At 48.4% G+C, this 13,712-nt stretch overlaps 2 protein-coding genes across 2 annotated transcripts in view; one reads left to right on the top strand and one right to left on the bottom strand.

Moving 5' to 3' along the window:
• The window catches only part of LOC6603267 (myb-like protein AA), a 62,748-nt gene that overhangs the window by 28,572 nt on the left and 20,464 nt on the right, over positions 1–13,712 (top strand). The gene's annotated exons all lie outside the window — the stretch shown is intronic.
• Positions 895–1,569, bottom strand: LOC6603263. The gene is made up of 3 exons (XM_026992372.1): positions 1,427–1,569; positions 1,206–1,366; positions 895–1,140 (listed from the first exon to the last, which is right to left on the bottom strand). The coding sequence occupies exons 1-3, from the start codon at positions 1,506–1,508 to the stop codon at positions 925–927; spliced, it is 459 nt and encodes a 152-aa protein (XP_026848173.1). The 5' UTR covers positions 1,509–1,569; the 3' UTR covers positions 895–924.

Raw genomic sequence — 13,712 nt, 5'->3', positions numbered from 1 at the left:
CCGCGGCCACTGGACTAGGGATGGCGCCGTGCGGAACTAATAGAGCGCGCTCACAGAACTAGTTCTTCCACTTGAGAGCTGGGCCTGCCGTTTGAGGAAATCGACAAATCTCTTAGGCAAATTTCTCTCCCCTCGCCCGACCCCACATGAGAACGAGGGACCTGGACGTCTTTCAGCCCCCGATTCTGGGTACTTGGACAACCTTTAGCATATATACAAATCCAGTGAAATGGTGAAATGTCAGTTCCAATGATTTATGCATCTCGCCCATGGACCAGGCCCATTTGGAATTTTTGGCAGGCCGTTGGGTAACTGGTTTCCTGCTCGTGTTTCCACCCCCACCCCCAGCATGCTCAAGTAAATGGCGTTCTGGTCTGCTGCCTGCCCATCCCCATCCCCTATCCAAATCCCAGCCCCAATTCCTGTCCATGTCCTTGGCTATCCTAATTTCTAATCTAATATTTTTGCGTACAAGAGTAGAGCAAAGGAAATTCCTTGGCATGTCCGATGTCTACTCTGGATATGATTTACTTGTGCGGTTTGTTTTTGGTGCGTTTAACCGCAAATATTTAATGGTTTTATTTCCCCATTGCCCTGCCCCAGCCCCAGCCCCAGCCCCAGCCCCAGCCCCTGCCCCTGCCCCTGTCCCTGCTCCAGCCTCTGCCACAGTTCAGCTGCGATTCATTTGTCCATGTTCGTGCAAGTATCTGTGTGTGTGTGTGTGTGTGTGCCTGTATCTGAGGATACCTCTGTGCGTTCTCTGGGATATTTATTAGTTGAACCGATGGCCCAGTATTTGTAGCTGTGGCAAGGCTAAGCCGGTGACGGATGTCGGATGCGGGGCAACTGGAACGGGCACGGGCACGGGCACGGTAACCCACTTAAAGACGGTCATTTGATCATAGGTCAGGACTTGTTCAGGATTTATTCCACCACGGCGAACTTCATGGACCTACAGATCAGGGCCAAGTGAAGACAAGTCATGCACAGGCTGCAGACGATTAGCATTGAGAAACTATTGTACATCTCCTGCCGCCAGAGTGTCAAAGCCGCTAGCAGGCAATACACCAGCAGGCGGTGCAAGACGAACAAGTTACAGATATAGACCATTGGCACTATCCAGGTTCGGAGTCCGAGGTGCTGTTGATGGGGGAAGAGGCCCTTGAATCAGTGGCTCTTTGATCAGTGAAATTCCTGTGAAATACCTGGACAAAAGTCGGCACTAGTAGCAGTAGGTTTACCCCAGCGTTTATGGTCCAAAACATGTCCCCGAACTCGCTGGATGTCTCATCCATTGTGCCATTCATCATCCACTTTCCCACGGTCTTTATGAGGTGGACAATGGTATACTGGCTGTCGCCCTCATCTGGAAACGAGAGGGGGTTTTCAGAGCCCGAAACCTTTGGGAATAAAATGTAGCACTTACCTCCTACATTTGCCTTGATATCCGATGCCACCAAATAGAGGAGTACATTGTACAGGACCAAGGCAAGAGCAGATGGAGACATTTTGTTTGAGCACAATAAGATTTCGACCGACAATACGATTTGAACTAAAGCTGAACGCTGAATGCGAACGTCTCGAATGTGGGGCTCTATGAGACGATATGCACAGCCAACTAATTTCCACTTTTTCCTTGTGAATGACAATTATTCAGGGTTGCATTTGAAAACAATCGGCTAACTATCGCACAGAAACGTGTGGCTTAGGAACATCCAAAATGGATGGTGGACTAACTGGGAAATACGGACCATCCCCGAAATGGATGGTCGTGGCGTTATCTGCGACTTGGAGTCGGACAAATTTAAATAAACGAATTAATATCTGAATTTCTCCAACAATGAAACTTTGCCATGGCAACGCGGGAAAAAGTCTCCAAATTGATGCGATAAAAGTTTAATTCGAAGTAAGGCTTCTCTCTCCTTCCATTTAGGCCTAATGTGCTGACAATCGCTGGATTCCAGGCACTCAGCCCATACACTCTCTATCTCTATCTTTCTCTGGGTATAATTTAAACTTCAAAATGACCAGGAGACCAGGGCCTAGGCAACAACAGGGCGACAGACAGACAGACAGACAGACCGACAGAGAATTACGAGGGAAACTTTTTGTAAAAGTTGTAAAAAATGCAAAAGTTTCGCCAATAAACATTAGAAAAAACTTTTGCGCCTCGTCTCACCTTACCGTTTTATGATTTGAATTGCACCGCACCGCAGCGCACCGCAGCGCACCATGCCGCGTGCCGCATGCCGCATTCCGCATGCCGCACTCCCCGCACCCATAGGTATAATTTTGTGTCCTTTTGGTGGTGCCCCCAACCTGCCTAGCGACAAGCTTATCATAGCCTCTCCTCTCGGCCAAATGAAGCACAATTTTAGAGAAATCCTTAAAAAGTTTTTCTTTATTTATCTGTCTGTCTGTTCTGTCTTTCTGGCTGGTCGTTCGGTCGGTCGGTTGTCAGGGCCAATGTCGAGGGCCACTTCCAGAGGTTGTGCGGTGCCTTTTGCTCTTCTTTCGAGCAGCCATGGTAATCAGACAAAAGGTCAAATAATTCATCAAATATTAATTAAGTTTGCGCCTAATTAGTTTGATTCAACGCCGCGCAGCCGCTGTCCCTGTCCCTGCCCCCTGCCCTTGCCCTTGCCGCCGCCTTTCCCATCATGGGGCGGACATCAATAAGGTGTTGGCTGTGGGCCCGAGGCGGGGACTTGCCAAAAGATGCCTCAAAGATGCTTACAATTGCCCAATTAACATCTAATGAGCGTCAAACATTTGAGCGAGGAAAGAGTTCCGAGTTGGGGTCAAAAGTTAAACAATTTTCCAAACAAAATATTTGACAAATGCCGAGGGGAAGTGGCAGGTGGCGAGTGGCAAATAGCAAATAGCCAGAGAGTGTGGCTTAGAGAACTTACCAGGCGATGACCGCAATATAAAAATATCTACAAATCTACCAAAAAGCCAAAAATTTTTGAAAAAAAAAACAATCCCGACAATAATGGAAAATTAATATTGTATATTTGCGTTGACTTGCTGAAATATTTGCAGATGGCAAACTTTCTGCAGCACTTATTTAATTTGTTGCCGATTCGAGGCATAAAATGTTCGATTCTTTTTCAATTTCCCCCGGCCCGGCCCGGCCCGGCTCTGGCCCGATCAAAATGTTTCTTTCCATGCACAAATATTTAATTTCGTTTATTGAAGTATTTGCTATTTGGTTTGGCTTTCAACCGGCTTTCTGGCAGCCAGTCTTGAGGGTTCACTGTCGAGGGCCGAGGGTTGAGGGATGGACATCACACACACGTGCCGGGCCGCCTTGGCACACGCAACTTCTTGACCAAAATTCCGTACGGGGCCAAGACTTCTCCCAGGGTCTCCTCTATTTGCAGTTTGCTGTTTGTTTGAAAGCAAAAATTTTATTAATTAATTTGAAATTGTTGCTGCTGCGGCTGCTGCTGCTGCTGCTGCTGCTGCTGCTGATGTGGCGGTATCCAGGTCCAAGTCCAGGAATCGAGGAATAAACGAAAGGGGGCCTAGGGCCGGGGCTCGGCCAGGGACCGGGCTCGAAAGCAAAGAGGATTTCATTTCGACTTTACACACAAATTCGATTAGTTTTCATAGGCAAAGTGTTTCGAACTAAACTAAATGTTTGGGCTTAGATTGGGCTTCGGCCTGGGCTCTTGGGGTTTTATTTATTGAGGGCCAGGCATTTGCTTTTAATTGATTTTCCCAGGCACATTCTGCTGGAAGGGTTGGCGTCGGGCCGTCCGCATGGATTTCCCTCCAATTAACTGGATTTCTATATTCCGGACTAATCTCAGTATTAACTATATTCATTTACCCCCCGAATCCTCTTGTTTTTAATATTCATAAACCAATTTGGGATCTCTGACCCGCCACCCGCCACCCGTCATGCCATCCTCCTGTTACTCCGCAGGCCATAAAAGTAGGCCATAAAAATTCCAATAAATGCATAAACCCAAATCCACAAAATTGGTCAGCAATTGCCAGCAAAAGCCAACAGATTTTCCCCTCCCCCCCGCCCCACCCCCCTGCTCACACCTCTCTCGAGCGAGCGAGCGAGAGTAAACGACTTGAAAATGTTTTTAATTGCAGACGAATATTTTGGCCAGAATACATAACTAGCATTTGAGAGCGGGGATTGCGGCTGGGAAGGGGCCAGCCGTAAAATCCCTAGCCCCGTCCCTGGCCCTGGCCCTGGCACACACCAAAAAGGGAGGGATATCTGGGCCATAATGCCACATAAACCGTTTCATATCCTGCATATATGTACATATTTTTCAGCTATGAGCCAACAGACAACAAAAGCAACCACAATTAAAACCAAGGCTAGCACAGCAGAATGTTGTGCGTAGATATCATCCTGCTCCTCCCCTTCGATATCAAGTATACGAAGTGATAGCCGCAGTGTGTTTTGGGGCCATGTGCGTGTGTGTGTGGCAAAGTGCGAATTACAACACTTCCTGCTGGGCTCACTCTCTCTCCCTCCCTCTCTCTCTGCAGTGTGGCTTTCTTTTACGAGCACAGCACTCAACAAGGGACAACGTTAGAGCCGAGAACATCGACGAAGGGATACCTGGTACGGGACTGGAGGATAGTCCGTTGTCCGAGGGACAGGAACTGGCTTCCTTTTGGTCACCACATCAGTAGTATTCACTCGATCTAGGTTTATGCTCTGCAGATGGGGTATTTCTTGACTCGATTGCGGGCCCGCGTAGACCCTTTACTCCGCAGAGCATCTACGGAGTCGACATGGCTGCTTCTAACAATAATTTCCTTTCGAATGGCCGCTTTTGGGCCTGCAGTATGGCAGTATGGAAATCACATCAAGTTGAAATGCCGTACAATGCGTTTAATTGCTGGCAACTGACCAAAAAGTGTCCCAGTCCCAGGCACAACAGAGATTCTTGAGTGCTTGCCACAGATGCCGCAGTTTGTTGCCGTCCAATCAAGCGCAATCATTTGCACTGACCGAATGTGAAATGTGAAATGTTTGTGCAAGCAAATGCAAAATGCAAAATCGAACGGATAGGAAAGGAATCGAAACGAAACGAAACGAATCGTATCGTATAATCGTATAGCATCGCATCGCATCGCAACGCAATTGAATTGCATTTTTTAAGCCACATTCTCATTAGCAATTAGAGCCGGAGAACGGAACCGCATTCAATCGATAATTGCTCCTGCTGCTGTTCCTGCAGCTGATTGATGCCTCGGGGCTCGGGGATCGGGGGGGACTTATGCGGAAAAATGTTTTGGCTGCCATTTAATTGTCCCATTTTTCTATGTCTGTCCGCCATTATGATTGTAATGGAAAAAACGATGCTCTAATTACGCATTTAATGCCTTTAACTGCCACAAAATTCGAAAATTCGAAAATTCGAATGCATTTCTTCCATTTTCGCCCACAAAATACCAATTCATCTAATCGCATAATCGGATTAGGCTTGGCAGGTCAATTGAAATGAATAAATCATAATGGGACGCCCTTGCCCAGACCAGAGCTCCCTTTTGAGCTCTTTAATAATTTCCATCTATGCACATCAGTAACGACATTCGGCAGCGGCATGCGGCAGCGGCATGTGGCATCGTAAAACTTGAAAAAGTTTTGGTTGTCGGAAAAGATTCGACATGGAAAAGTTTTCCATGTAAATGGCAGAGAGTGCGATGTGTAGTAGAGTGTTTCATCTCGCCTCATCTCATCTCATCTCATCTCTCCTCCTTTGGAGGGGTAGGGGAGTGAGGAGCGAGGATTTGGTAAGCATTTTACCTATTTGCCGAATTACCTGGCTGGGCAAAAGTTGAAATGCTTTTTGCATGTTTCTGTGGTTATCAAATTTTGTGCCAAGTGGAATGCCGGATTGGTGGCTGGGATAATGGACAGGTGTGAAATGTTGAATACTACTACTACAGTATGCGACGCACATGGAAAAGATGAGCCCATATCAATGGAGTGACACTTCAAGACCGTAGAGAAGGATCGGATCCTGCGCCTCTGGCGGTGGGCTGCCATGGTTGCGGGGCCGCAGGGCTAATTACATTACAGAGGAGCGGAGACCGCTCAATTGAGTGGTTCGCCGGGCGGAAAGTATCTCAAGCATGCACATGATTAAGTAGAAAGATACGTATCTGAGTATCTCTTGTGGCTCTGCTCAAACGAGCGGGTAAATACTTCATTTAGAGACGTGGAACAGCAACACTCCACCAATTCCCTCACTTAATCACACAAAACCCATGTCAGAGAGGCAGCCCCCAGTCCCTGGATTCGGTGTCCACTTGAACTTAACTACAATTTGATCGCCCCTTCCTTCATCCTCCCCCTCCGACCACCGACCATTCATGCATATTGATAATCTTGAACGCTTCAATGCTCATTTACTCAACTTGAAAGGTGCACTCCTGCCACCCCGTCCTGTCGTAGTCCTGGCCCAAATTCCGGTTTTTAATCATGCGTGGGCGGGCGGTCAGTTAGCCTTTGATTCTTTTCTCCCTTCCCGTTCCCGTTCCCCTTCCCAATCCCCTTCCCCTGCGCTATCCCCATCAATATCATCATCTGCTCAGAACCCATCTCCAATCCCCGTTCCCTCCGAAGGGATGCGATGCTACATCATTTATGGGCTTCTTCGTCCCAAGTATCGTTCGGGCACTTTTCCAATCAACTTGAGTGTGTGTTTCTGTCCGTCTGTGTGTGTGTTTGTGTGTGTGTGTGTGTGAGTCCTTTTCCATTTGGCTCATAAGTTGTCCCTGGACTTGGCCTTTTTCCTGCTGATTCTGACTTTGTGCCGATTTCATATTTTTCATTCGGTAAAATAGATATTTTTTAATGCCTTTTATTAAATCGGCTTAGATTTATTGTACATGTATATGTGCGTGTGCATGTGCGTGTTTGTGTGTGTGTGTGTTAGTCCTTTTCTTTGGAAAATGGAGAAAATTCCTTTATGGGTCTTAAGGCAAATTTTTTTTTTTGGCTTTCAATAGAGCTTAAATTGGTTTTCCGAGAGGAAAGCAGGATAATCATACTAAATCGAATGAAGAAGAAAATTTTGATGAGCGGGGTGGCAAACCGGGGCAAACCGAAGTAGGAATTGATCTGAAGAACTTTCGAGCATGCCGTAAGTATTATGCAAGGCATTTCCATATGTCACTCACTAAACGCTCACAAAATTGACACAATTTTCTATGAATTTTCATTGTGGCTCTCCCGCACACACACACACAGGGACACACACACACACAGATGGACTTACACGAGGACATTCCGGTCACTAATTGTGATTGATGCACTTTAAAATTGTTGGCAAATTATTATTGCCAAAAGGCACGATGAGGGGGTCCTGCATGCTGCATCCTACAGCCTGCTTTCCGTCTGCCCCTGCCCCGGCCCCTCTCCCCTAGTCCAACTCAATTAGTCAACCTGACTGGCTGCTGCTGCTGCTGCTGCTCCTGCTCCTGACGTTGACGTTCCCTGACTTCGGGCCGGGCGTCCTGCCGTCCTGCTGTCCTGCCGTCCTGCTGTCCTGCCAGCCAACTGTTGCAACGAAATTACCACAAAGTTTTCTGTTTGCTGCATAATTAAAAAGTTTGAAAAGCTTTTGCCGAAACCAGGCAACAGCCAGGACCCTCTGCTCCGGCCTGCCGCTCCGCTCCACTCCGCTCCACTCCGCTCGGTCTCGTCCTTCGTCCTGGCTAACTATTATAAACCAGCGGTTATGCGGCGGTTGCAGTTTTTGCATGATTGACAGCCCAACAGCCCCGAAACGAGTGTAGAAGCAGCAGCAGCAAAAGCAGGCAAAAAATGAGGACGACGTCGGGGACATGCCGTTCGTGGCACCAAAAGCTAGTCAAGGACATGCCAACGCATGTGCCTCCAGCCACACACTCTCTTTCTGCATGTGTGTGTGTGTGTGTGTGGCATAGTGAAAATATTTTGCATTTTTCTACAAGTTTCCCCGCACTCACTCCCACAAAACTGTTTACATTTTCCATCAAATGAGTTTTTGATAATTAATTTCACTCGCAAAATGAGAATAAAAATCATTTTTATTTTTTGCCCGCTTTTTCTATATTTTTCCGGGTTTAAGAGTTTTGTAATTAGAATTTCGCGCGTAATTATGCAGGGGGGGGGGGGGGGGGGGGGGGGGGGTGGGGCGGTAAATGTGAAATGGGGCTACGGGTACGAGACCAAGGTCGGCCACAGGGCCAACAGAAAGTTATTCCAAAATTGGGACTATCATCCGCATTGCTGTTACACGATGCGTTTTCCACCGACCGATACACGTTTTGCTTTCGGTATCTGCGGCTCTCCCCCCCCCGGAGACACCTGGATCGCTGGCCCACAAATGACAACTCATTAGGGTTCTCTGCTTTGTTGTGTTGCCCGAAAGAAGCAACTTTTTGCCAAGAAACTATTTATGCGGGTGATCCCCCCCCCATCCCCTGCACGGTACACACCTGTGCATATCTGTTACCCCTCCATATGTGTGTGTGTGTGTGGGGGGGGGGGAAATGCCACAAAGTGTCAACTTACCAGCAGTGGAGGCACAAGCAGAATAACTAGGGAGCACACCGCCCCACCCCCCACCAGTAATGGGGCAGGTGGAAGGGCGGAATGGCGGAATAGGGGATGTTGTGGGAGCAAACGCCGCTTGTCTCATTAATCATTTAAGGTAAAACAAACAAACGCAAGTGGAACGCAATTTGTTTTATCGTGAGTCGTAGTTCTACCGACTACCGAACCTCCCCAACCGCCTCCCCATCCCCATCCACGTGTGGGGCATGTGTAGCTGTTAATGTGGGGAAGTCCTCTGCACAGATTTCACGCAATACACAGACACAGACACAGACACCTGACCGCATGACATTAAACAATTAAAATAATTACGCAAATCTCTCATAGGATTTGTCTCACTTCACCGCGAGTTCCGTTCTCAATGCCCTGCCCAGTGGGGCCCTTTTTTTTTGGGTGTATGCGATCTCCAAAGGAGTTTGCCTTGAATGGAAATAGAAAGGAAACCAAGAACATGCGAGGCATCAGACAGAGACGAGATTGTAGGCTGGGAGGAGGAGATTCGACGGGTTGGAGGAAGAATGGTAGGATCTTTCACAGGGGCTTTTGAGGCGTGGATATGGAGCGTAAGAAAGGGGGGGTATCTGTATAGAGTATCCAGGCTTCGGTTTTATTTAATCCCCTTTGCATCTCTTGGCACCCAGACTCTTTTTATCGCTGATTTAATTTGTTTGTTTGATTGGCCCGGCTCTCCCGTCTGTATCTGTCTCTTTCTCCACATATAGCCCTCTCTCTTTCACTCGCACTCCGTGTGTGTGTGTGTGTGTGTGTGCGGCAAATTAATTAAAGTTTTAATTGACACGCCATTTGTTTGGCCATTTGCCGCGCTGCGCCGCGCCACGCCCCGCCACGCCCCGCCGTGCGGCGCCACTCACCTTTTCTCCTTCGTTTTTCCGCTGTTTCTGTTGGCATTCTGCTCTCGTTTTCTGATTGATGTCAATTATTGTTATTAATTAAACAATTATTTATTTAATCATTGCTAGTAAATATGGCCGGCGAGCATTAGAGAGTTTTGTTTCGGGTGCTCTCTGTTTTCGTTTCGACCTGCTGTTCGACTGTTTTAATGTAAATTATATGCAAATTCATTGATTACTTCAATTGCTTTGCTAATGTAATTGACTGCAGGCATTTAGTTATTCAAGCACTTTAATTGCCTAATTAATGATTTTGAATTGCATGTTTTTCCGGGGCCCTGTCACCTGTTCCATTCTTCAATTAGTTTCTGGCGGCCCGGCACCGGCCGTACTTAATCATGGGATGTGTTGTTTAAGGATCGCCGGGATCACGCGTTAATCATGACATATATCGTGGTAGCAACGGTGGCCTCTGCCTGTGCCTGGGCCTGGACTGCGGCAAACTTTAAATGTCTTAATCCCCCGTTCCGGCCCCGACCTGGGGGCAAATTAATCTGCAGCGTCCGAGACACTTTTAAACTAAAGCCAAAAGGCTTAACTACCCCTACATGCTGGGTGGGGTGGGGGGGGGCAGTAGCAGTGGGTGGGAGCCGTAGCCGTAGCCACAGCCACAGCCATGGCCATGGTCCTAGTACTATTCCAATCCGTATTGCGCCCTCTCAGTTGCTCCTGTCTCCTACCGCCTGCCGCCCGCCACCCGGTCTCAGCATGCTGCATTACTTGCCAAGGCAACCTGCAAAATGCCTGATAATGGATTATTCCATGCCATAAATGCAAATGCAGGCCAGGGCGCATAACTTCTCTCTTACCAAGCCAGCAGCAGGGGCAGAGCGGAGGGCCGGTGGCCCGGTGGCACGGTGGCACGGTGGGCTGGAGAGGCAGCCAAGAGCTCAGCAAAGAATTGCCAACGATGACGCCATTTTGTGTAGCAACAGTTATATGGCTAGGAAAAAGGAAACAACAAAGAGCAATGGTTGTACGAGTGGAGCCGTGGGGGGCGGAGGGGGGCCGTGGCTGTGGCAAGCGGCAGGTTTTTATGGCCACGGCAACTGCAGTCAACAAAGACGCGTAAATTATTTTAGATTTACATTTCTGCATTTCATTTGTGCTCTCTTTCTACAGCTATCTCTTACTCTGCCACGCCTTGCAACCTCCCTCGCCCCCTCGCCCCCCCCTTCCGGTTTGTTGTCTGCCACTGCCGACTGCCGCCTGCCGCCGCAGGCAGGCGTTAAGCAAGACGGCGTCGGCACATAATTTATGCAATTTTTATGATTATTCATTATGAGCCAGGAAGCGCCTGGCAAAGCGACAGTGGGCCGAAGGAGACCCTCCTGATGGCTACAATTTCAACCGCCAATAGCCCCTGCCACAACCACTGTGGCACGGGCTACTGCCTGTCATGTCTGCGCCGCATTTGTTTCATATTTTATGCATTTATACAAATTTTTTCCTTCAGCACCAAACGGAAATGCAACAAAACGTTGGCATTTTTTCCTCCTGCCTCCCCTCCCACCCGACTGGAGGCTCCTGGCAAACGACTCTCATATATTTGTTAGCTAATTAGCATTAATTCAACCAACTGATAATCCCCGCGGCTTAATCCCGCCCCCACTCTAGACCCAGTCGCAGTTTCAGGTCCCGTTTCATTTCTTTTTGTGGCCCCACTTTCCTGGTCATGTGAATGAATGTTAAGTGCTTGGTTCTTGGTCCTTCTGGGCCTGGGTCCCGGCGCTTTATTGTTGATTGCGTTATGGCCAAAGTTAATAAAGTCATTTGCATCTCGGCTTTAAGTGGATCAGTTGCACGTTGCCCAGGACTCGAAGGAGAAGAAAGCGGCGAGTATTTCTGATTATAGAGCGATCCTGAGGCTGGCACTGGGACCCCAGTCTGAGTCTGGGGTCTGAGCGTAATCCCAAGAAATGCTGACGCAACTTTTCAAATGAAAGAGAATCAAAAATTGGAAATCCCATAAACCGATTTGGCGTTTGGAACCCCAAGACGACACCCCACGATAGCAATGGTGGAAAGCAAAATAAAATATATATATTTACGATATATAGAACCACCACAATGTATGTGTGTCGTGGCTGCACACAGAAAACACCGCGTGCAACACAAGAAAATGTCAATCTAATTGAAATTCTAGACAAAATCTTCCGCAAATTACCTTCATTGACAAAAATCTCTAATCCCCGCAGAGAGCGGAGCGGAGCGGAGCAGAGCAGAGCTGAAAGGCGAAACGAGATGAAACCTGAAGACACAACCGACTACTGTACCTGTGCCCCACCCTCGCCACCAGCCTGCCCCCCTCCAATAGGATATTCTTTGAAATGGGGAGGAAACATACTTGAAATGAAGCCGAAGCTGAAGCTGAAGCTGAAGCCAAAGCAGCCCGCCGGAAGCGGAAGTGCAGCAAGGATGTCTCCAATGTGTGTGTGTGTGTGTGTGTGTGTGTGTTTGTGTGACAATTGGGATGCAGGTGGGATCCTTGAGCTGCTTCTTTGGCGCTGCGCCCGCTGATGTCTTCATGTATGTTTGAAAGGCAACCCAACCCCTCTGCGCCGAATAGAAGCAACACCAACGGCAAAAAAAAAAAGAAAATACAACAACAAAAAAAATAGGTAAATACTTTGCGGTCTTCGTTCTTTTCGTCTTTTGTCGCCATTACGCTGAGTGCACTGTCCCCCGGCCAAGCCCTCCCCCCCCCTGGCCACAAAAGGGCTGATGCTGATGATGATGATGATGTTAGAGGAGTGGCGGGGGTGGGGAGGGGAGAGGAGGGTCTCTGTCTCTGTCTCGCTTTTTCTGGCTGCATTTTTCATAGCCTGCAGCTGCTTTAGCGATTTAATTTAATCAACTGAAAGCGCATTTGCAGCTTTTGCTAACCACACAGCACACACACACACACACACACAGATACAAAATAATAGACAGCGACACAGATACACGCACACACGCGCACGGACAGGAGTCGCGTCGTGCATTATCCTACTCCTTTCCGTTGCTGCTCCTTCGAACGTCTTCGTTTTGGGACATTGCTGTCATTCAACTCTTTCCCCCTCCCCCTTCTATATCTATCTCCCTCCCTCAGTCGATTTTCTGTGGATTTTCAGCTCATTTCCAATTCAATTTTTCCCCCTTGAGCTTTCCTTTTTTGATCTCCAAGACATTGCTTTTGGCCGCCGCCTGGCAAGTGTTTTAATTGTAATGGAAGTTGGTTTGCCCAGTGCCCCACCGCCACCGCCACCACCACCGTGCAACACCTTGCAACACACCCGTGTACATGTGTCGCCCCTGACTGATGCTCCGCCTGCAGCGGCCACAGAGCCATGCAAACAAAAAACAGGGCGACACGCAGATTTACACCTCACTACACTGCACAGCAAAGTTGGTGGGGTGGGGGGGGAGAGCGGGGAGTGGCAGCAAATTTGCCTGCACATTACCAATGACAACAAGCCCCAAAGGGTATTCCAAACTCCGTCCTGGAGTCCTCCGAGATAATAATGATCCCAAAACACCAGACACGATGCGGGGGCAAACAAAAAACTGCCAGACGGGGGAAAAACTGCAAAAACAACTTCAAAAATGTGGCAACACTTTAAAAAGCGTACGCGTGGCATGCCACTGCCCCCCCACAGCTAGCGGGGAGTTTTCATTGCGAGGGCAGCGCAAGAGAGGGGGGGGGGGGAATGTTGCTGTTGCAGAGCGCTAAAGTTGGCCTAAGGCTAGCGGAAAAAAATTCTGCATGATGGAGAGCCATGCAGACTGACAGGCAGACAGACAGACAGACCCAGAGAATGCCTCTCCTTCCCCTTCCCCTTCCCCTTGCCCCATCTCCCTGTGGGTTTATAATTTGTGCTACTATTGTTGCCGCTGCCGCTGCCGCTGCCGTTGCTGTTTCTGTAGCTGATGTTGCGGTCTGCTTACACCCGCCCCCACCCTGGCCCCCCCCCTGCGGGCTTTTCCTCGGGTATAATTTTCATTTGTAAGCGCGAGTGAAATTTGCACGCATTTTGAAGTCTAATTTGACATTAATTCGGTGCCCGCGGAGACTTGTGCGTACTCTCTTTGTGCCTATCTTTTGCCAGTACTTTTATCCCCCCCCCCCCACTCTCTCCCACAGATCTTCCAGCTTCAAGTTTTTGGGAAAGTGAACTTTTTACAGGCTACTTATTAGCTTACTATCGAAGTTTTCCACATGAAATATGGTTCCA

This window comes from Drosophila persimilis, unplaced genomic scaffold, assembly GCF_003286085.1.
Source record: "Drosophila persimilis strain 14011-0111.01,24,50 unplaced genomic scaffold, DperRS2 tig00000732-arrow-arrow-pilon, whole genome shotgun sequence".
NCBI classification, from domain to species: Eukaryota; Metazoa; Arthropoda; class Insecta; order Diptera; family Drosophilidae; genus Drosophila; species Drosophila persimilis.
The sequence above is the reverse complement of the archived record's forward strand: the minus strand, read 5'-3'. Positions and strand labels throughout refer to the sequence as shown.

Coding starts and splice junctions, on each gene's coding strand:
- LOC6603263 (XM_026992372.1), bottom strand. CDS start 1,508: ATGTCTCCATCTGCTCTTGCCTTGGTCCTGTACAATGTACTCCTCTAT. Junction 1,367..1,426: donor TATCAAGGCAAATGTAGGAG/GTAAGTGCTACA, acceptor TCTCGTTTCCAG/ATGAGGGCGACAGCCAGTAT. Junction 1,141..1,205: donor TAGTGCCGACTTTTGTCCAG/GTATTTCACAGG, acceptor CCCCATCAACAG/CACCTCGGACTCCGAACCTG.